The sequence below is a fragment of the Ambystoma mexicanum genome, chromosome 8, assembly GCF_040938575.1.
Source record: "Ambystoma mexicanum isolate Mex_15411 chromosome 8, UKY_AmexF1_1, whole genome shotgun sequence".
Lineage (NCBI taxonomy): Eukaryota > Metazoa > Chordata > Amphibia > Caudata > Ambystomatidae > Ambystoma > Ambystoma mexicanum.
Window position 1 is genome coordinate 421820712 of NC_090929.1, and position 23137 is coordinate 421843848.

Below are 23137 nucleotides of genomic sequence, written 5' to 3' on the forward strand. Positions count from 1 at the left end.
GACGTTTTGCCTGGCGCCTCTCCTTACATGTTTTGTAGTTAATAATAGTCACATCCACCAACATTTCCAATTGGGAGTCTTGGTTATCTCCATCTTTGAGAGAGCTGCTGGTAGCCTCTTCGGTGCTACTTTGGGTATTAGCTAGATGATTACTAACTGGAGTTTGCTCAGTCAGATTAGTAAGGGGAGTATTGCATTTCCCTGCTGTTTTAAATCTTTGTGGATTCTACCACATAATTTAAGGAGGATCTCGGTAGTAAATTCCAAAACTCCATTGTTTAGAATGATGGAGGTACTTAATGCGCTAGCATTACCAGCTCCCACGGGAGTAGTAACATGGCTAATTTTGCCCTGAATTTCATCCTCTAAGTATGGGAACAGGTTTGGGGTGGCTGACATCCTTTGGGATTTCTCCTGTTTCAGCTGTTGAATAGATTGAATAGGCTGGGAAAGAGTAGCGTTTAGGTGATCAGGAGTAGTCTGTGCCTGTGCAATGCCCTGCAGGGAGTAGTGGAGGTTGAGAAGTGAGTCGTTATTGATACCAAATATAGAGCGATTTGTGCTCCCATACTCGTTGCCTCCGCTTCCTCCCTTAGGGCCATTTGTGACTTTCTCATTAGACTTGCCTGGAGGGCCGATGGTTTTACTGCTCTCTCCGTGTTTAAAGAAGGCAGTTATTTTGCCACGGGACTGTCTTTAGGAATGTACAGAGGTTCTGTCCTCAATTTACAGATGTACTTGTGTGCCAATGTCAGTGGTATCAGCTGATTTCAGTTTAGTGTTGGGGAGAGCCTTCTTGTATGGTTTTGCTTTTCTTAGGTTATATGCCTTTGAGTGGTTTACTGTCTTTCCAGGCATGGTAAGCAAAGCGGAGGACTTGCGTAAGCACACGATAGATCATCAGAATGCGTTATCTTACCGAGGGAGATGTCTCGTTTCTAATTGCGCTTATCTTGTAGAAAGTGCTCACAGCGTTCTCTGTGAGTGATCAGAAAAGCTGCGGCTTGTGAGTACAACGTAAAGATGAGACTCTGGTAAGGCAGAGAAGCCCACTGACCAGTGAAGCACTCCTCCGGTCTCTCCAGCCCAACAGTGGACCAGGGGAGACCACGTCTCCAACCACTTGCTCCCCGCGCAGCGCTCTACGCTATATTGGGGATTTTATCCTCTTGCAGCAGCACATACGGGCAGGCCAGTCCTCCGTCAATTAAACACTGAGAAAAGACTGTTGTAGGGTGTAGCGACCACGAGAGACCACTTCTCCAACCATTTGCCACCCATGATTTTGAAAGTATATAAGGCCCAGATCAAGCCCGCTACCAATTATGATAAGTTCTTGTGCGTCTTTGAAGGGATTACCGCTCGTCAAACAAGAAAGAATACATTTCTTAGAGAGCTCCTAGGATTGCCTAGTTCAGCCCTTATTTATTCTGCACATGTAGAACTATGTCTTGGGTTTCTGGAGAATGACTGGCTCTTAGCTCCTGTTTTTGTTTGGCTAAGAGTATGGTCTAATCCAAGGGCAGCCCTGACACAGCATATTCTTAGGTCCATTTATCGGGCTGAAGGCTGGAGCAGGATTCCTTGGCTTAATTAGATTAATGGTTTTCTGCTTTGGTCCAATGTTCCCACTCTGTTTCTGCAAAATAATTAGTTACGTTGTGAGCATGCATTTAGTCTAAAAAAGGATTTAATCAATAAAGTCAAGTATTTCCGTGAAGCAAGAGCATTGATAATTCCCTTTAATAGGAGGCTGGCCATGATTAGTTTGGCAGCTTTATCTTACATTTGGTGCATATCAACACGATCGATGGACAAAAGCCAGGGCCTGCTTCAATCTGTTGTTGTTGAATGCAGTTACTGAAAACTGAAGGGTTATGCAGATATTTCTAGCTGCCCTCTTTGTGGTTATCAATTAGAGGACATTTTACATTTTGTAATGTTTTGTCCTTTTTACTCGCCCATCAGGCAACGTACAATCTTGCCAGTTATATGACAGCTGAATTTTGTGCAATGCTGGTGAGCCCTATTCTTTCTTCTGAAGGCAGATACTCCCTACTTGGCCTGGGCATTGCTTTTCTTTTTTAAAGGGAGCTTTGAATGTAAGGAAATGTTATACACCTCTTATATCCAGAACCTAAAACATCATTCTGCATGGTACAGACCCATCTCGAACACTAGATTCCTTTCAAAACTCATCGACTGAAACAGCATACTCCCAGCTCAACGCCTTTGCACAATATAACAACCTCCTCGGCCCCACACAATCAGGCTTCAGACCACGACATGGAACTGAAACCACTCTGCCCTCGATCTGTGATGATCTTAAGGTCACTGCAGACTCTGAAGGATGCACTGCACTAATTCCCCTCAATTTCTCTACAGCCTTTGACACAGTTTACCACTCAATCCTCCTGAACCGCCTCCACTCCCTTGGAATCCATGGCACTGCCCTCAAGTGGATCGCCTCCTTCCTCAGCAACAGGAAACTAATAACCATCCTCTCCTCATTTGTCTCTGTTGCTCGCTTAGTTAACACTGGAGTACCGCAAAGCGCATGCCTATCTGCTCTCCTGTTCAACCTCTATATGACCACCCTTCCTGGAATCATCCGCGTGCACAACATCTCATGCTACAACTACGCTGACGATGCCCAAATCATCTTAAGAATCCCCAATTCGGACACCAACCCCCAGCCCGACCTCAAAGCCTGTCTTCGAGATAATGACCGATGGATGACAATAAACCACCTCCTGTTAAACCCCACTAAAACCGAAATCATGGTGTGCGGCAACCCTGCCCTTCTACCTCATCCACTCCCATGGCACCCATCCCTGGGCCCACCCCATACAACACAGTAAAAACCCTTGGCTGCACTATGGACTCTGGTCCGCCATGATATTGCTTTGTGTCCACATCCCCCTTTGGTCCCTCGTGTTGTCGCTGTGTACCCTCTGCCCTCCGGTTCCCTGTGATGTCGCTGTGTACCCCTCTGGTCCCCCGTACTGTTGCTGTATGCCCGCCCCCTCTAGTCCCTGTGATGTCACTGTGTACCCACTTTGCCCCCTGTGTTGTCACTGTGTACCCCCTTCCATCTAGCTCCCTGTGTTGTCTCTGTGTACCCAGCCCCCTCTAGTCCCTGTGATGTTGCTTGGTGCCCCATTGGTCCCCCGTGTTGTCCCTGTGTACCCCCTCCCCTCTGATTCCCTGTGATGCCGCTGTGTACCCCTCTGGTCCCCTGTGCTTTCGCTGTATGCCCAATCCCCTTTAGTCCCTGTGATATCGCTGTGTGCCCCTTTGGTCCCCCGTCTTGTCGCTGTGTACCCCTGTCCTCTGGTTCTCCGCAATGTCGCTGTGTACCCCTCTGATCCCCTGTGCTGTCGCTGTATGCCCAGCCCCCTCTAGTCTCTATGATGTCCCTGTGTGCCACTACCCCTTCAGACCCCCATGTTGTTGTTGCATACAAAGACCCTTTGATCCCTGTGATGTCACTGTTTGCCCCCAGCCCCTCACTTCCCCTTGATGTCGCTGTGTACCCACAACCCCTCAAATCCTCAAGTTTTACTGAATGCCCAGACCCTCTGCCCCCAGACCCCTTGGCTCCCCGCGATGTCGCTGTGTACCCCCAGACCCCTCTGGTCCCATCCGATGTCGCTGTGTGCCCCAGCCCCTCCGGTCCTCGTGACCGTTCCCTCGTGTCTGTGTCTTGGCACTTGCACTGTCTGGGTGTCGCTAGGCCGAGTGTAGTGGTTAGTCTTCACATTCCTGCTGTTCATGGCCCGTGGGAGTGTCTTTGTGTTTCCCCTTGTTCCCTCCCTTGTCATCGAGTGCTTTTGAAGCGCATTGTGTTTGGGCACTGTGTGGATGAACCATCATATCATACCACTATGCTTACTCTGTACTCCATCACACAATTAGAGTGCAGCTACACCCCTCAATCAATTAGGCCTAGCTGCTCACATACGAACACTATCCCATGAGCACCTCATCATTCTAATAAAACGCAGCTATATCCCACGACAAACCGGCCTATCTGCACACATAAGCATCCCACAGGCCTAACGCAGCCAGAACCCAGTCAGACTGCACACATTGAACCGATACCAATACCACCACACCTAATGCTAAAATGCAGCTACCATCAAGCAATTACATCAGCTGCACACTTAACTGGTGCACCCAAGCACCCTTCGACACCCTATTCCTTCAACTGACCTGGACTACGGTCCCCGAGGTTGTTCAACCTACCAGTGCTTTGAGGTCATACCAGTGATATATAGAGCTCTATATAAATGTCACATAACATAACATGTATAGGTTTATTCTGAATGTGATGTCCATTGGATTTGGTTTATGGAATGGCTCTTTCTGTTTTGGGTGCAGATGCTTTGCCGGTGTCCATGAACGGACAAGCAGTTGTTTTGAATAACCTCTTTTTAATGACTTTGTATTTTGCACATCAATGTAGGACTTACTGTTAGGGGAGTTTTCCTAGAGTCCCACCTGGAGGTAAGACTATCCCAGTGGTTTGTAGATATCCAACTCTTATTATCAGTCTGTACTAACTCAGGACCTTGGTAGACTGGCAGAGCAGTCAGGCTTATCTTAAGAGGAAGATGTGAGCTATAGGTAAGTACATTGAACCTAGTTAGACATGTACAACAAAGAAGCACTTAAATGCAAATAAAATTATATAATTATTATATTGACTCCAGAATCAATTTAAATACTTCATACGTTTACACTAGAACAATTTAGAATACTTTAGGATAGACTTCAAAGGACACTTTCACTTTTGTGTTTGTTCGCGGTTACATTTGTTGCAACGTTAGAAAGGGAAAATACAATGCTGTCGTATTATCGATAATTATATGTACATGCGGTTCTTAGCAGATTCACGGTAAGACATTTACTCTGCAAACACATATAAGAAAGTAACTTAAAGGAAGGAAAAGGGTTACTTAGAGCAACACTAGAATAAAGAAGGGCTGACCAAGAACAACCACGCCAGTAATGGTGAAAAAAGAAGCAAGGGCCCCAAGTTGGTAATTGGGTGCCCCTATTGTCCACTACCGAGGCTATGGACATAGCTTGCGGTACAAAACTTACACAATAGTTGGCAGAACACGTCCACTGCCACCAGCCATAACTAGAAGGTTATCTATGTGAATAAAATGTCACAGGAGCAGAGAGAAGGGGGATACTAGGTATCTCTTTTTGTACTCCACAGGAGGTGGTGTGTGCCAATCTCTCAGACTATAATGTTTTGAGAGAGATACTAAATATCCCTTTATTCTTAAGAACAGTAGTTACTTAAGGATATATAAAAATAATCTTAAAGTTGGGCCCTAAGGGTCCCCAGCAACACTGCCCATAAGGAGCAGAGTGCTGCAATATTAAAAATACAGCTGCCTTTAAGAGCTATGGAGGAGACAGACTCCAGGGTTTAAGAAAAAAGGTCCAGATGTCAAGCAAAAAGTGCTGGGGGTCTCACTAGAAGAGTGGATGAAGCATGAAAATGATAAATCTCCCTAACACCTACCATCTCTCTAATGACGATTAAGTACTGTTTGCACATATTGTTGAACTAGATCCTGTGATGAAATGTTTTTTAATCTACTTCTCTGTGTTTATCTTTTTATTTGTATCCTTTCTAAATGCAATGTTTTAATCAATTTCTTGTAATTGTTGTTAACTTTTATGGCACGCTGTTGCCGAAAAAAAGATAGACCACTAGTTTGTGTTTCTTGGAGTGAGGTGACATCTATGCCTTTTCCCCTTATTGTGTTTTTCGTATATACTTTTTTTGTATGTTTTATTTTACTTATTTGACAATGCCATTTTATTCTAATGCAATATCAGTAAATTGTATATCTGTATAGTTGTAATATATTATCTGTGGTGTTATTTGGAATGTACGTGTATGGGACTAATTGTACTTTGATGCTAGACTAGCCCCTCCTAAAAGGGAAGCCTGCTCTGCGGTAGTACTCTGAGGGAGTTTTGGTCTAATTTGGCGACTGCCCTGTTTTCCCAATAAGGTTTAGTCTTTTCAAACCCCTCATCACAGGCTGGGAAAAATCTCCCTAACATGGGGATAAGACGTTAGGTGTATTGAGAATGAGAGCGGAAATTGACTTTTTAAATACCTTTGTTTGTTCATGTATGTGCTTCGGTAGAGCCAGATATTATGTAAAAAATCTTATGTTTGACAGAGGTCATCTTCTAAAGTGCCAACAGACCAGTCCCTGTGCATACATAAGGGGGTTTGCAATGTGCGTTTTGTGTTTACTCACAGGAGTTCTGTCTCACAGAAGTACACTTATAGTGTGAGGCAGTAAGTCGGGGTGAAGGAGTGTATAGTGACTGCCTTCATGGTGTGCAGAATGGCATTTAATCACTGAATGTGCTCCAATACTCACCAAAACTACAAGAGCTAGAATCTGCTGTTGTGTAAGATAGCCGCGTGCTGTATTATTTATAAATTGTCTTTCTACTTTTCCTCCTTGTGTTATCCTATTTCTCTTTTCTTCTCTGTTTCTGTTGCATGCGTCTTGCTCTCACTTAATCTTTCCTTTTCTGTCCAGTGTTTGCCCTTACTCATCACCCTGCAGCCTACATCTCCTGCTTCTGTCCTGGGCCCATGTTTTCCTTTTCGGCTGTATCATGTCTATCCCATTGCCCGTCCTATGGCCCTCTCTGTGGTCTCTAGTGTCTGCAAGGGAATCTTGTTGTAGTAAATAACATGAGGTCCTTGTTTCCTTTAGGCAATGGTGTCCTGCCAGATGTTGTCAGAACTAGAAGAAGTTATCCAGTATAAACTGGTGCCAGAACGGCGGGATATCATCCGTCAAACATGGTGGGAGAGACTGCAGGTGAGAGCTGTTTGCTTTGTGTTCACACAAAGCCAGATCAGTATGCAATTACACAAAGCCAAAGAGATATGTGCTGGAAAACAGAGCAATGAATAGCCACACAGTGTCAGACCCTTGGTGTCAAAAACAGATTGGAGGACCTGACTGGGGGGAACCAGTAGATACTCTGCGTAAAGTTATGTGAGACAGACAATACTGCTCACTATAATAGCCTTAGAGCGGAAAAGAATGGTAAAAAACAAGTTTCTGGGCCCAAGTGCACAAACCCTATGACTACTCAAAGGTTCAACGCAACAGTTGAGCAATAAGGGCCACTGGGACATTACACGTAGACTGGACTCTAGAGATACAGGATGCTGGACGGATACAACAGGTGTATTGCAAACCTACCTGCTTGCTATTGGACGTTTAAAAAAAAAATGCATAATATGTTTGGCCTTGGCAAAAATGTCATTAGAGATTTCTTTGCAGTATATGCTGCCCCTACCACAGACGTTTCTGCAAATGGCAAGTTTAAGTACACTCGAGACATGACAAGGGGCTGTCCCCTATCTCTGCTTTTATTTGCCCAGTCTTTTTAGCCCCTGGCTGCTAATATTAGGGATAATAATACAATCTTCTTAGTAGCATACAGGGGGATTATGCACAATACCACATTATTTGCTGATATTTTAACTATTACTGAACCCTAAATCTCATGCAAACTCTTATGTCTTTATTAGAACAGTTCAGGCCTGTGCATGGATCTAAAAGTAATCTCAACAGTGAAGCTCTGAATCTTAATGTACCCCCACATAGGGTCGAGTTATTAAGGCTTAGACCTCCACAAAAGGTTTTATTTCACAAATGTATACAGTGCTGTGGTCGCAAATTAATGCAGGCCTCGCCTCCTATGCTGCTAAGTGGCACCTGCATATTGGGAAATATCTAAGTGACAAAACATGAGGACACATTTGGAAAACAGCTAAACAGCTATCAGTACTTTGATGAACCCTGTAGAGTCCTCACATAGACCCTACCGAAAGTCTTCTCCCAGGTGGCATGGGGAACGCAGCCGCTTCCTGATCCGGACCCTCGGGTTGGTATTAGCCAGGAGGATCACCTGGGAGGATAATGGCCCCAGGGGAACAGAAGGAGTCTGTTGGGTGAGACGCAGTATTTGTCATCTTCAAAGATGGAAATATCAGTAATACCAGAGTATATAATGGCTTACTGTCAGAGAAAGCTTTTATTTCCCAAAGCTAACTATCTTAATGTTGGTAGAAACAATCATAACCAGTCATTCATTGGGAGTAAGGAACCCCCTTTCAAAGTCACTGACATTTATGGAGGTAAAGGCTCCTATGACCCCAAGGGGAACAGTGAAGATGAATCTTTAAATATTAACAATTTGGATTCTGAAAACCTGAGTTCCCCAGTAAAGCAAAGCCTTTCTTTGAATCCTTATAATACCCCTTTGCGGTTATAATTAAGATGGAAATTAATTTGGTAATGATATTTTCAATGGAAGAGGTGATTTCAACATTGTGGACTTCAAGTCCCACAATGCACAAAGTACTGGGATGAGAAAGAGGGCTGCAGAGGCACGAGACTGCAAGTGGTAGCCTAATGGTGCTAATGACCCAAACCTGAGGGAGACTGGGATGCATAAAAGGAGGCCCCCTGAGGTGCAGGCCATAGAAAGCAGTAGTTGGAGGTGGAGTGACTGTTGTAACTCCACGTTCAGTGGAAGCAGAAGCTGGAGGAAAGCGCAGGTGCCGGGGCCACCGTTGTATGCCGAACGGATGCCGGTCCTGAGAGGGTTTTTTCTTCCAGAGACCTTGATTGCATAGATTGCTCAGCAGGAAGCGTTGAGTTTGACCACTTTTCCCCTGAGGATCGTAGCTGCAGTGGTCGCGCCGCGGGAAGCCTGAAGTTTAAAAGCTTCCCCCATAGTAAGTTCTGCTCTGGTGGCAGGCGAGCAACGGAGAGCCTTTGGAGCGAGAAGCGCTTTTCTGACTGGCACTGGTCACAGGAAGCCAGGAGAAGCAGAGCAGCAGAAAACCTGGAGGCAGCAGAGCGAGCAGTCGCGCATGCCAGACCGGGTGAGTTCACTACTGTATTGTGACAACGGAGCGCTCCGTGATGCCCGCTAACCAAGTCTGGGTACATTAAATTCTGAGCTAATATAAAGAGTGGAGTGGCAAAACAAACATTATTTTGGCTACCAAACTGATGAAAAGCAGCATAATAATACTTCTGACAACCAAGCTGACTCAAAAGAGGAGAAAGTTGCAGAATAGGAACTTGACAAGCAGACCAGAAAGGTGTGATTGTATTTATGTGGGACGGAATAATTGCCAGCAACAATGGAGGGCAATATTCTGTGAAAGCCATTCAAACAACTATTGCTCAAGCCAAAAGAGAGTAATATCAAGCCAAGTTACGAAATAACATTGCCAAAGCCAATAGAGGGCAATTGAGAATCCAAGTGTTTGTAAATCTTATTGCCAGGGTGTAGAAAAATCTATAAGAGGACCTGGCCCAAGCCCACATTGCCTAAGCCAAAGAAGAAGAAAAAGTGAGAGAAAACCATTACCATCGTTTTGTTAATACAGAATTGGGGAAACAAGTGGCAGGAAAGCTTCCCTTCTGACAGAAGATATTCAGAAGGAGAGGAGCATAACCTGCATTACGTGTAACAAACACCACCAAGGTGTTTCTTGTCTTCCCAATAGAAGTAGTCAAACTTGATGTTGTAGAAAAGTGAAAGACATTGCTAAATTGTTTGAAGCAAACCTTTACCACAGAAGTACATGTAGTTTCATTATTCCTGGCAGGGGAGTACACCAGGACAAAAGGACCTTGTAGTATAGGCCTGGCAGGTGAGTGGACCAGGTAGAAGTTGTTGAAGTACTGTGGTGTGGTTAAAAGTATTGGCGAAGAAGTGGCAGAATTGCATTTGTATTTTGCGAACTGTTACAGAATCATCCTGACAAAGAAATGTTTGTTGGATATATGTGAACATTTCGAATTGAGAAATGGCCACATCTTTTTTTTTTTTAAATATATAATATGCGGGGTGAGACCCCGTGCCCCCTCCCTCCTACCTAAACAATTTCCCTTAGCCCACCTCACCCCACCCCTATATTTTTTTTAAATGTCCCCAAAATTGGAAAAATGATCGCTAAACAAATGCAGTAATTTCTCCATTCGAAATTTTTCTTGGGACTTTTTCTACGGATACCTTTCTGTTGATCCTAAGGAACTGTGGAAATATTTTAGTTTTATGGGGAAAACGTTGTACTGAACTCTTTATCACAAGTGGAAAGGTGAAAACCCGTTGAACATTGTGAACTGTTGGTGGAGTTTAAGTTGGAACAAAAATAACTTTATTGGAACTTTGCTGCAGGACAGGATTTCCTTATCCTTTTGGAACTGTTGATTAAGATCCTGTTTGAACCTTGGGAAGGGGAATTCACCCAGGTTATAAGGCGAAACAGTTACCAGGTTGTGACCGTAACTGTTATTTCTGTTATATTGGAACTGCCATACATTGCCTTGTTAAATTGTTATATGAATAAGTGTGAGGGACAGAAACCTTTTGCTAGAGTGTTTCCTTTAGTTTATTTTGATATGCAGGGTAATCCTCATAAGGGTAGGGATAGTGAGGAGTTTATCCAACCTTTTAAAATGGCCTCTTTTGAAAAACCTTTGCAAAGTTGTCCGCCTCACATTTCTGTCCCCTCGCAGTATGCACTCACCATGCATTTAAGTCACGCTCAAGATGGTATCTAATACCTAAATGCACCAAGCATTTCTATGCTAATAGGTCCAGACTATGATGGTGCGGAGGAGGAGATGGATACAATTTTAAGAACTATGCTACCTTTGTCAGGATGGGGTTGGGGAATGTGCTTTGTTGATTGGGGTGCAATGTTGGGCACTAGAATCAATCACTACTCTGATATATGTTTATTGGGATGCTTCTCAAATAAGCTGTTGAAGTTATATGCCAACGGTGAAGAGTTTTTGGTTAAGGGTTTTTATAGCCAGACTTTCAATAGCCTCACATGGGAAGTTAGATTATAATATGACAACTGTGGCACGGTGTGCCGGAATTTGGAATATGCTAATGTTTGAAAAAATGACACATGCTCTTCACTGTAATCTTCAATTATTTTTCTCTATATATTTTCCTTTTCTCGAATATGTTAAAGTTACTAACACGTACTCAACCAGACTGTGAGCTCTTGGCCTTTTTGAATGTGCACATGGGAAATTACGTCAATTCCTTTTCTTTTTTGTATGATGTATTTTTTGTGAGCTAGCTAAGAATAGGGAAGATTAGAGGGAATTGTGTTTTATAGCCAGATTTCAATGGATTGCATTCTCCTACAGGTTCCTCACCTTGAAAGATCATCCCCTCAGCATCAGCTGCTCGTAAAATCTCGACTAGGGTTGCAGTGCTGTTTGATGTCATGTCCTCAACTCTCTCATTCTTCAACCACGCCACTCCGCTACTTCAGACGTGATGGCGATCGTGCATATAGCATGCTCCCCGCCCAATACCTCAGTTCTTTTTTTTTCATGCACTTAGCACTCTGTCGGAACACTGCTCATTGAAACAACACTTTTTTCCGCATCAGTTGTTAAGATGGATTTCTAAAATCTGTCCTGTTGGATAGATATCAGGGGGCCACCCTAGTTATAGTGAACAGGGGAACTTTAGCCAAACACAATTATTAAGGTAAGCTTGGAGAGTGGTCTTAGGGGTTAGTGAGTGTTGTCATCGGTCCACAATGAGTTGACAGTGAAATACACAATGATTCTGCTTAGACAGTTAAGTACAAAAATACTCAATTTATTATAGGCCCAAAACACAATGGTAAAATGAATCAAGCAGGGGGTGGGGGGTCCTGAGCGGCCACAAGATGGCCGCCTTCTTCTGAGCCTCCGATGCGACCGCCCGACATAACTGTTAATTGCCCTGCTGGAAGAAGCCTACTTCCTCTGTAACTTTGGGCAGTGCTGCCAGAGGGCTGTGAGCAGCAGCAGTGAAAATATTGAGAGAATTGGGGGTGCCGTTCCCTGAATACTGGACGTCCCGCGCCTGATGCATGGCGCTGTTGCTTGGGGCGAGTGCTCTGCTGCTGGCCTGGCGGTTTCCCACTGTGCGGTCGCCTAGATCTGGGTGGTGACTGCCGGTCGTGGATGCCAGGGCGGACAAGGAACCATTGAGCATTGAGCCACATGACGGCCAGAACGCTGCTGCTATAGATGTGATGCCCCAAGACCTAGAGCCTCCTCAGGGGGGGCTGTGTGTCTAGGCGAGCCCCAGAGAGGGCATTGCGAGCGCTGCTGTGAACGGCAGCGATGGAAGAGAGCGAGCAGCAGTCTCTGGTGCTGTGCTGCCATGCACTAATCCTACTGGCCATAGACAGCAGAACAAGCCTCCAGACATGTGGTGAGGCTGGTGGCCCAAGAGGGTGCTTTTTCTGGACACTGGTCGGTGTGACCTTGTGCACTGAGTGCATCATCAGATCGGCCCTGGACAGTTATTTAGCTGGAGCCCAGGCAGCGGCATGGGTTCTGTGAGCCCGCAGTGGTGTGTGCAGGCCGTGGACTGTGGAGGGGAGCTGTACGCGGGTCCAGGAGACTGCGACGAGGGGTGCATGGTCATTTTAGGACACTAGCCACGTTTAGTAGCCAGACATGGTAAGCGCAAATGTGCACACTAAAATAAATGCAAACATTTTAAGAATGTAATTGCTGCCACCAGCTAGTCCTTAGGCAAATTAAAAAGTAATCAAAAATCCCCACTGTAAACGTCTAGGGTTATATAAACGTATCCCCATGCACTGCATTGTAAGATGCTGTGTGCACTGTTGGAAAAGTTACCAAAACAGGTAAAAAGTAAAAGACAAAAGGGAAACATGGTTTCCCAGTATTGACAGTCTGAAGGACTGATCAGTTGCCCCGTGACAAAATGAGAAAAAAGGCCTGGGAATTGAAGCTGAAGCCTTCAATTCTCTGTAAAAAAAAGTCAAACAACAAAAGAAAAAGGTTTGGGGGCCCATAGAGTATAGAGGGAAAATTGTCTAAAAGAGAAATCTTTTCTAACAGTATGTCAGGACCCAAACTTTCAAAGTTAAAGCGCTATCAGAACTGCAGCTCTAAAATGTCCATCACAGACCCACACAACATTTGTGAGTTGTGTCTGGGGGTGGATCATGGTATGGAGCAATGCGACTCCTGTCAGCCGATGAACCCAAAGCTCTTAAGGGAACACTTGGCCAGACGGCTTTATGGAGGCCCCCTACTTAGTCGCCAGCCAAGTCAGTAACTAAATACTCGAGAGGTGATACTGGGGGACCCACCCACGGAAGAAAAAGATGGCAGGAAGCGTATAAGATCTAAGAAGAGGTCCTACTTCGCAGTGAGTCCCAACATTCCTCGTAATTATGCTCTCACAAGAAGAAAAAGAAGTACAGGCACAGACGAGAAGCAGACTCCTCAGAAGAGAAGGACCCCTCCAAGGGGGCACCTCAAACAGAGTGTAAGGTGTTTAAGCTCCAAATGCTGTGGCAGGTACGGCTTCAATCTCGACACCGGCGTTGGGACCATCAGCGACCGTGCCCAGAGTCACCGGAATGAAAACGTCAAGGAAAGGTCATACACAAGTCCATTTTATGTATAAATACATTTGTATAGCGCGCTTAACCCTTGGGCGTCTTGGCGCTTGTTGCATCTTAGTAAGTTACAGACAGTTAGCAGGAGGGGTGCTACTAATGAGATGGCTTAGATTGTTGCAGAAATATAGATGGGAGAGTTTGGTTAGTGAAATAAGGAGGTTTTTAGTCTTACGAAACACAGTATAGGAGGGCTCTTATCTCTGTTCGGGGGGAGGGCGTTCCCCAGCTTGGCGGCGGAGACTGGGAAGCTATACTCCAACTTTGGTGTGCTTGTATCTGGGAATACATAGGCGGTTGGCGTAAGCAGACGGGGTTGGGCGGATCGCAGATGGTTTGGATAAACTCTCGAACAGTTAGCCCGGGGCAGTGTTTTCCAGGCAGCGATGGTGAGGATCTTGAATTGGATCCGTTCTCGGACGAGGATCCAATGTACTGCCCCTCCTAGCTTCGGTGATGTGGTCGCCTTTGTTTATCTCCAGCACAACTCTCAGGGCATTGTTCTGAATTATCTGTAGTTTATTCAGGTTTCGTTCTAATGTGCCTCCCAGGAGGTGTTGGAATAATTCAGTTTTGCTCCAATAATGGCCCTTGTAATGTTCAGACAGTAGTCAGTTGAAAGTAAGGCTTGCGTTGATAAGTTTGGTGATGTATGCAGCTGAGGAGGCAGTGGCGTTGATATGCCGGGATAGGATTAGCATGGCATTGAAGTGGAAGCAGAGTGTCTTGACAGATGGAGAGATGTGGATGGGGTGAGTGTCAATGGTGAACATCTGGTAATCTGGGCTTCGCTTGGTGAGGTGAGAGGGGTTGCCGACGAATGTTGGGAAAGATTCCTCTTTTCTGCACCTTTCCTTCCATTTCTATGTACCCGAAAGATTTTGCTTTTATTTTTTGTATCTGACCTGCTCTTTTTACAGGGCAGTGAAGCTTTAAACTTCACTGCACTGTATTTGTATCATTTGTTAGGGGGAAACCGACATGTCCTTCAAGCTGTCAGTACTGGGAAACATTGTTTCTCTCAGTGTTATTACTTTAAGTAACCTATGACTTGTGGTAACTTGTGTGAGAAACCAGAAGGTGTCTCAGCCACTAGTCCCCAGGGATCGGTCAACCTGGGGGCCAGGACACAGCCATTGCTTTTGGATCGACTTCCTGGTGTTGGACCAGGGCGGGATGATCACCTAGGTGAGGGGTCTTCAGGGAGTGGGAGTGGGACTCCAGATGGCGAGACACAGTATCCACTTCCTTGTAACGCCTTTACCCCATCCTACCAGGTAGAATATTTAGAAACTCCACTCCCCTCCCCCTTTTACAACACAAACACTTTCTCACAGACAGCCCGCTATGAGAGAAAACAGACGAACAACTGAGCAGTATACCTGATGTCACCCAATACAATGGTCCAGCAAGGTCAGACAATTACTGACCATTACACACACCTGACTTCCATTACACTTCCCCACACAGATAAAAAGTGGAGCGCAAAAGCACACGAGGAAACAGCAGTTCCTAGATGGCAGTTTAACAAGAGGAAAAAGACGGTGAGACAGAAGGGGATTGCAAGGAAGGAAGTTCCCTGGACCTTTTCGACAAGGAATCGTTACTTTCATGAAACCTTGAGAATAGAAAACATAAGACCAGGAAACCCAGCTGAAGAATCCTGTATTGTGTGTCGGAGGTACCCGGGCCTCTCCCGCGTTGATAATCAAGGCGGGGAGAATCACCAGCTGCCGTGGTACTGTCCTTGGCTCCAACACAAAGCAGTGTCAGTGAAATCAACACAGCCAATGAGTTGGGGACACGGATACAGGACCAGTCTGTGTTGAAACCAAGGCTGAAAGCGGCAACATTGTATGGCGAGCGCTGAAACGGACATTGTTTGAAAAGAGTATGCGCTAACCAACGCGATTGAAGTTGAACGGCAGATGAGTGAATAAACTTTAAAACCAAGATACGATACCTTAGACAGAGCGGTCTGGCACCAAGTGGGTGCTCAAACGAAGGTCTCTGTAAGGTATCCAGCTGAGAGTTAACAAAAGTGAAGGAGTGCCAAAGGATTGTGAATCGAAGTGGCCCTGTGACGGGACAAGCAAAATCATGCGCACAGTCAAAAGTCTGAGATGTTAATAAAGAAAGTTTTTGGCAAAGTAGAGAAAGTTGGTCTGAGCCCGGAAGAGGGAGATCAATTGAAAGCTTTGGGTTAAAGCAAGTGTGTGTCATTGGTCCGAGCGCGGCAGAGGGAGAATGAGTGAAGATTTGATGTCAGTGGATCTGAGCCCAGCGGAGGGGGATCCAAGGTGGATAGTAAAACACCTTGGAAAATTGTGTTTATGTGAAATACAAAAGGAACAGAACTTTGTTTGTTGCATCAGGCCCTCTGAAAGAAGAGACTTTGGCACAGAAGGCCATGAGGTTGAAGTTCTGAAACTGTGCTAAGCTCGGGTGTGCCTCTTTGTTCCGTGCTAAAAACGTGGGGAAGGGAAGCCTACAGCTTGAATATCCTGACATATGATTTCTTTAACACATTTTCTTTTACATTACTTTGTATCCCACAATTTTTGTATTTGGCAATAGGTTTATTAGTATAGGCCTTTTTATTTTGACAAGACACCACTAGGACTGCGTTATTATTTGATGGTCATAGCTTGCTCCCATCTTTAGATTTAGGATTAGATAGGTCTTTTTCATGCCCTTATTGAAATTCAATAAACACCCTTGAACTGTGGTCACTTGGGCCTGTCTTCCTGTTGATACCATTCCTTCCTTACACTTGTTATCATTGAACAATGCATCTTACAATGCAGTACAATGGGGTACACTTTTTGTTTTACCCTGTACTTCCACTTAGAGAATTTTTGGTTACTCTAGGTGTGCAAAATGGACAAGCTGATGGCAGCAGTGACTTCTTACAATTTTATTGGTGTTTTAGTCTTACCGCGTTTGGCTACTAAGTGTGGCGAATCCATGTGATCACTGCGCCGCCCGTAATTCCACGGGCAAAAATGTCGACTCCAATTACAGCCCGACCCAGTGATCAGATAGAGCACTTTTGTCTGCATGCCCCGGCCCGCAGTCCTCCAACCTCCACCCCCACTTACCTTTACTGTGGCGCACCTCTTTGTTCGCCGCCGACTGCCTTGTACCCGTGCAGCGTCAGTTCCTACCACTTAGGTGGGCCAGTGCTGATGCCGCTGGGTCCTTTTTTTTTTTTTTTTTATCCGCTGCTTACCGTAATGGTATGCAGGGGACACCTCTGCAGCCCCTGAACCACATTACACAGACTAAGAGAAGCGGGAGACATCCACGCTCACCTTAGTCGGTGTAATGGGGGTTGGGATTTTTGTACTGCGCCCAGGCGCAGTATTAGTAATGTTGCCACAATCGTAGCAACATTTTGGTATGATTCCACTGTGGCTACTGGTCATACATAGCCATGCCACGAGATTCTTTGCTTGTTCTTTGCCCATCTTGTCTTTTAGCCTTCTTCCTGGCTTTTGAGGCCAGGAAAATCCTTTTATGTAGTTCCAGAACCCGGGAAAGCAGAAGCTTGTGGTGGGCTACTGGAGGGGCTATGTGTGGTTGCTGCCAGGAAGCGAGCTGGGACTGTCTGGTCCCAAACCACATACTAGTGCCAGTATGTCTGGGTGGAATTAATGAGTTTTGCTGCAAGTGGTCCTGATTGGACCACTGCTTGGGTGTGTGTGTGTGTGTGTGTGTGGGGCAGATATGTCACTGGCTAGTGGGGGCTGCTGCTCTTACCTGGCCTTTGGGATAAGAAGAGGACCCCTGCACCCACTGTGCAGAGATCTGGGAAGAAACTGAAGGTGCCAAGACTCCTGCCCAGCTGCAAGACCCGCAAGGAAACTGGAGACCCGTTGGAAGAAGGCTTGGCGATCAGCTTCTGCTGCTGTCCTGGGAGAGCCCTGTCTTGAAGATGATCTCCAGCAGTCCTGCGAAAGAGCTGCAACCCTTGAGTGGAGGGAAATCCATTCTCAATGTTAGCTCGGAGTCCTGCAAAGAAGAGCCTTCGGAAGTGCTCGAGGACCGCCCTGTGGCTGACCAGCTCTGAGTTTGGGCTACTGTGCTGCCGACGTCGTTTCCGAGTTGAGGCCTGGAACTTGGGGGATCCTCAGCTTGCGCTACAAGACTTACCTATGCGAAATGTCGTGGACCTAGCATCAATGGGACCCGAGATAGGAGGGAAAGACTGACTGCTTCAAGTGAATCCCTTTGTGTCGCAATGCATCGGTGGCCATTATCCGAAATTGCTTACCTGCGTCAATTCCTGTCCTGAGAGGGGCCCTACATCGAGTTTTGCTGCATTCTTCAACTGAGCATCGGACACTGACCGGAGAGCTGCTCGAACCTGCAACCCCTGGGATCAAGGGCTGAGGCTGACGGCGGGAAAAGAGACCTCAGACCTTCTTCAACTGACCTACCAAGTCTCATGAAGAATCAGCGTACAGGGGGTGAGTTATAGCGATACTTACCTGCCTTTTATAGCACTTTGGCTTTCCCATAGCTTGTTCACACAAGCACTCTGAAAGTTGGGAACACATTTATTAGTTAGATTAGCTTGTCCCCTGACACTTGCAACTGTTCATTAGACCCCAGAGACCCTACCTTCATTTTGTCCTGCTTCAAAGAACTGTATTAAAGTTTGCTGAACCTTTGGGCATATGGACCCAGACAATTTAGGGTTGGACTTGTAAAGTTAGGGATTATTCTTTGCGGACCATTAGTGCAAATACTAATCTGTACCTTTCTTTTCAGGAGTGTGATCTGTATTTTGTCCCAAACCAGTATCTGTACATATGCGTCTAATTTTTAGTATTGTGTGATATTATTACTTGTTATTCATTTTTCACTGTGTGTTTTGGCCATTAGTAACGACGTATTTTTGTGCCCACTTGTCTAAGTATAATCTTTGACTGCTACACTGTGTGTACTGATTGTGAACCCCTTACAAGCTCACCACCTCTTGAGATTTAGCCTAGACCACTTGTCACTGCTACCTTGAACTGGTTTTGCTACAGCTCCCAGAGTTGTCGCTGTCACATTATAGGCCGGCCTTCTATACATCTGTCCACCAGGCCAGAGTATAGAATATCAGTCCTAATTGGTGTACAGTGGTGGGATGACCCTCTCCACTTAACATTTAGATGTTTAGAAGGTTAGGATCAGCATTGGGTACCTCAGTGTTGTGCAATGGTGATAACACTTACACAGTACACTGTGTCTTGCCTTGTAGTTGACAGTCACCTACAAGATTTGATAACATGGAAACAATTACTTTCACTACTTTCTTCAAAAGTGGATCACTTGAAAACGTTTTGTAGTGACAGAGGCCTGACTGCCTCTGGCACTAAAGCTGAGCTAATTGTGAAAATTCTTGATTTTGAGAAGAGTAAGTGTGTACCATCCTAACTAATGGTACTGATAGTGGAACTGGGTCTGGATCCAGCATCAGTAATGGAGTTCTCCAGCATGGGGTCTGGAATGGATTCACATGCTCATGACTATTCCCTGTCATCAGGTTGGGAATCCTTTGTAAAAGAAAAAACATTTTCACTTTTACTTTAAAAACTGTATTTCTCCTCTACACCAATCACTGTCCTCTAGGTCATACTGCTCCCATCCAATGACAGTCCTCTCCCCAAGTCCCGCCTCTGGCAGCTTTCTTTAGATTTTTACCACACGCTTCAGTGTAGGGACTCCTTGAGTTTGCTAGCCGAGCTATTAGTACGTTTTTCCAGATTTTTTTATGGAAAAGTTACATTTTTGTGTCCAACAGCCAGTGTGCTTTTTTCCCTTTTGGCCCGCAACAGGGATCCTTTGTCAGTGACGTTTTTGCAGCCCTCAAGGGCGAGGATTCGTCGAAGTTTCCAGAAGGCCACCTTGGGCCTACTTCACGCCATCTGACCATGTCGGAGGAGAAGGGAGGGAAGGACCCTCTTCAGGCCCTGCACCAAACGCTGGCTACGGAAATGTCTTTGTGGACGACAAACATCTGCAGTGTTTTTACGGCCTGCACCCGAACCACATGGAGATGGTGTGTGAGATATGCCTGGGCCTCTTGAAGAAGATGATGAAAGACGGGCACAGCAGACTGGCAGCATGGCTCAATTCGAACAAGGCCTCTGCCCTGTGCTCCCAGCAGCGACATGCCTCGCCCAGGACTGGCCGGTCCGGAGAGCGCTCTTCTAAGTCCTTTGAAGTTGCCCTATCCGTGGGGTCCAATATAAGGCCAAGAGCCGCAGGTCTGAGTCCACTGGGTTTGCTGCTGCTTCTGGTCCCAGGTTGGAGGGGCCACGATCACCATCACCGTCCGCTTCCATAGCCAGCTGGCAATCAAGCTCCTCCTCAAAAAGGAAGTCATCCACCCCAGCCAAGTTGCGGGAGAAGTTCTATAGGCCTAGGCCGGAGGTGAAGAAGATTGCCGAGCAGCGAAAACAGGCTCCATCGGCTCAGCCAAAGTCCTCGTCGGCCACTTCGTCAACAGCTATGGTGACGACCACCACAGAAGTGGGACCTGATCCTACGAGGGTGGCTCCTGCAGTGCAGAGGGTGTACTTGCCCCCACAGCGAGACATGGCCGCAAAGGCATAAGTGAAGGCTGCAAGTACCCCTGATTGTGTAAAGACACTGGTCTAGGTCCTGGTTCAGTGCCCTCAGCCAAGGGACATTTCCGTGGACATTTTCTCGACTCTCCATGCCTTGGTGAAGGAGATTCAACAGAGGCTGCCACCAGCACTGGCACCCGTGGCGCCGCAGGCTCCTGATCAGCCTCCACGTAAAAAGAGAAAGTGTCATTGATGCTTCCGCATCAGCCTCCTCCACCATGTCAGGACCCGACTCCTCCAGCAGACCCGGATACGGACACTGGTACGGAGACGGCCATGGGTACTGACGAAGATGAGGACTTCATCCTGGCAGAAGATGAATCGCCACATTTGGATGCTCCTCATAGAGTTTCTCCACCGGACGAGGTGGGATCGTTCCACTCCATGATCTCCAGGGTCTCTGAGCTGTTCCAGCTGGCTCCCGAGGAAACAAAGAAGGAGGGTTTCTTGCATCAGCAGGGAGAATCCAAGAGGAAGATTATCATAGCGTTACCCTTTCTGGATGACGTTTGGGAGAAGGGCCTGGCCCTCAAGAAGAACCCTTGCAAGGCTCCAGCCAAGCAAGACAGGTTGGAGAAGAAGTACAGGGTGCCGGACTCCGCGCCCAAGTGCCTGAGATCTCAACTGTCGCCGGACATTAGTGTCAGCTACCGAAAGGAAACGTACAGCTAACCTGGCCTCATCGTCATTAGTACCCCCGGACAGCGAGGGAAAGAGGATGGACGCTATGGGGAACAATGTCATTTACATGGCAGCATGCCCAATCATGGCAGCAACGCCCTGCATATCTTGGCCCAGCACGACAGGGAGCTGTGGTACAAGCTGGGCCCGATCCTGGAGTTCATCCCCGATGAAGTGGAACTGGCGTCGCACCATGCCATCTCGGTGGCAATAGACATCGCCGATACGGGTTTCCGGCAGATGGGGAACTGAGTCTGCCTTCGTCGGCAGGGATGGTTGAAGGCCACTAACTTTCGTCAGGACGTTCATGCAAAGGTGCTTGACATGCCTTTTGACAATGAGAATCTGTTTGGGAAGGCAGTCAACAAGTCCCTCCAAGCCATAAAAACAGATGCAGAGATGGCATGTTCCCTGGGCACCCTTCAGCAGCATCACTTGTCTTCTTTTCGCTCCTCCAGTGGAAAAATCAAGCCGATCATCCAAAGGTTTCTCCACATCTTACAGGCACCCTCCCTGATCCTGCACGCAGGAGGCCTACAGGTGCCGCTTCCAGGCCTACGGTAGCGGAGGTCAGCGTCACCGTCGTCTGCAGGGCTCCGGCATCCAGGCAAGCCTGAACCGGCTAAGATGTCGGGCCCCCATTCTTGCACCCCGATGGGAGGCCGGCTGATGAGGTTCATCAATGAGTGGAAGAAGATCACTGACAGATGGGTGCTGGACGCTCTCGCCCAAGGCACACCTTGGAGTTCCAACAGAGGTGCCCTCGTATTTCTCCAGTCCCCCGACAGCAGCAGCACGTTCCTCAACTCCTGGCGGAAGTGCGAGCTATGTTACAAAAAGGTGCGATAGAGCTTGTTACCCAACAGCTCCGGGGCTCTGGAGTCTATTCCAGATACTTTCTGGTAAGAAAGAAGAGAGGGGGTTGGAAACCCATCCTGGACCTACGCTAGTACCTGCAGTCCCAAAAATTCAGGATGGTCACGTTGCAGCACTTGCTCGGCCACCTGGAATAAGGGGATTTCTTGACGTCGTTGGACCTAGAGGACGTGTACTTACATGTTCCCCATTCAGAAGAAACATTGAAAGTTCCTACAGTTCGTGGAGCAAGGCCATCACTACCAGTTCAAAGCCCTACCATTCGGTTTGAAATCAGACACAAGGGTGTTTACACAATGAGAGCTGGCCGACGAGCACACGAAGGAGATGCGGATTACTGACAGCGCTGAGATTCTCTGTGAACTATCCAAACTCCTGCTTGACGCCATCACAGAACGGACTGTTCCTCTGCACCTTGACTCAACACGATGGCTTGCCTGGCATCGCCCACAGAGGAGAGGTGAGGAGAGGCTAGCGGCTATCTAAGGGAAGGTGCAACGTCTGTCGTTGGCGAAGACAGCAATAGTGCGGGCAATCAAGTTGCTTCTGGGCATGATGTGGTCCTGCATCTACCTGCGGAAATTCTTGGATGCACTTGGATACAAGTGTCAGATACAAGTGTCAGATGCGGCCCCTGCGGAAATTCTTAGATGCACGTTGGATACAAGTGTCCGGACCAGAAGTTTTGCGGACAACATCCCTCTCAAGGAGAAGTTCCGGCAGGCTATAGTGTGGTGGGGGAGCACTCCCACATCACTCAGGGAGCGGAATTTCAAACCCTGCCATACCAGGAGACGGTCACCACGGGTCCCTCTGTGAAAGGTTGGGGGCTCACACCGGATGTCTACACGCCAGAGGTCTGTGGCTTCCATAGGGGAAGGATGTGCACATCAACATCCTGGATCTACCAGCAGTGTTCTGGGCCCTCAAGTCTTTCCTACCATGTCTGAACGGCAAGGTGATGAGGATTTTCATGGACCCCACTGCCACCATGTTCTGCATCAGGAAGCAAGGGGGCACTCTGTCACCATCGCTGTCCAAGGAAGCTCCAGACCTGTGGCACTGGGCCATCGGACAAGGTATGTTCCTCCATCACAGACTCTCTCAGCAGGGAATTGCGCTCCTGCCATGAGTGGGAACTTCGTCAGAATCCGGTGGACCGCCTGTTCATCAAATGGGGCAGACCCCTGATCGATCTTTTCGCCACAGCAGCGAACTCCAAATGCCTGAAGTTTGCCGGCAGATCAACCGAGGAGCTTGCAGGACGCGTTCTCCTTCCCAGTGGGAAGGCCTGTTTCTGTATGCTTTTCCCCCGTTTCTTCTCCTGCTACATGTCATCAACACACTCAATGTCGATGCAAGATGATACTCATCGACTCGGCGTGGCCGAGACAGATGTGGTATCCTG

General features: G+C 46.9%; 1 protein-coding gene across 4 annotated transcripts in view; it reads left to right on the forward strand.

The window, feature by feature from the left end:
* The window catches only part of MTOR (mechanistic target of rapamycin kinase), a 2476747-nt gene that overhangs the window by 1163163 nt on the left and 1290447 nt on the right, over positions 1-23137 (forward strand). For all 4 annotated transcript variants that reach the window (XM_069609933.1, XM_069609934.1, XM_069609936.1 and 1 more), the window contains one exon: positions 6768-6875. In XM_069609933.1, coding sequence (XP_069466034.1) covers positions 6768-6875 — 108 coding nt within the window. The remainder of the gene's footprint in view (positions 1-6767; positions 6876-23137) is intronic.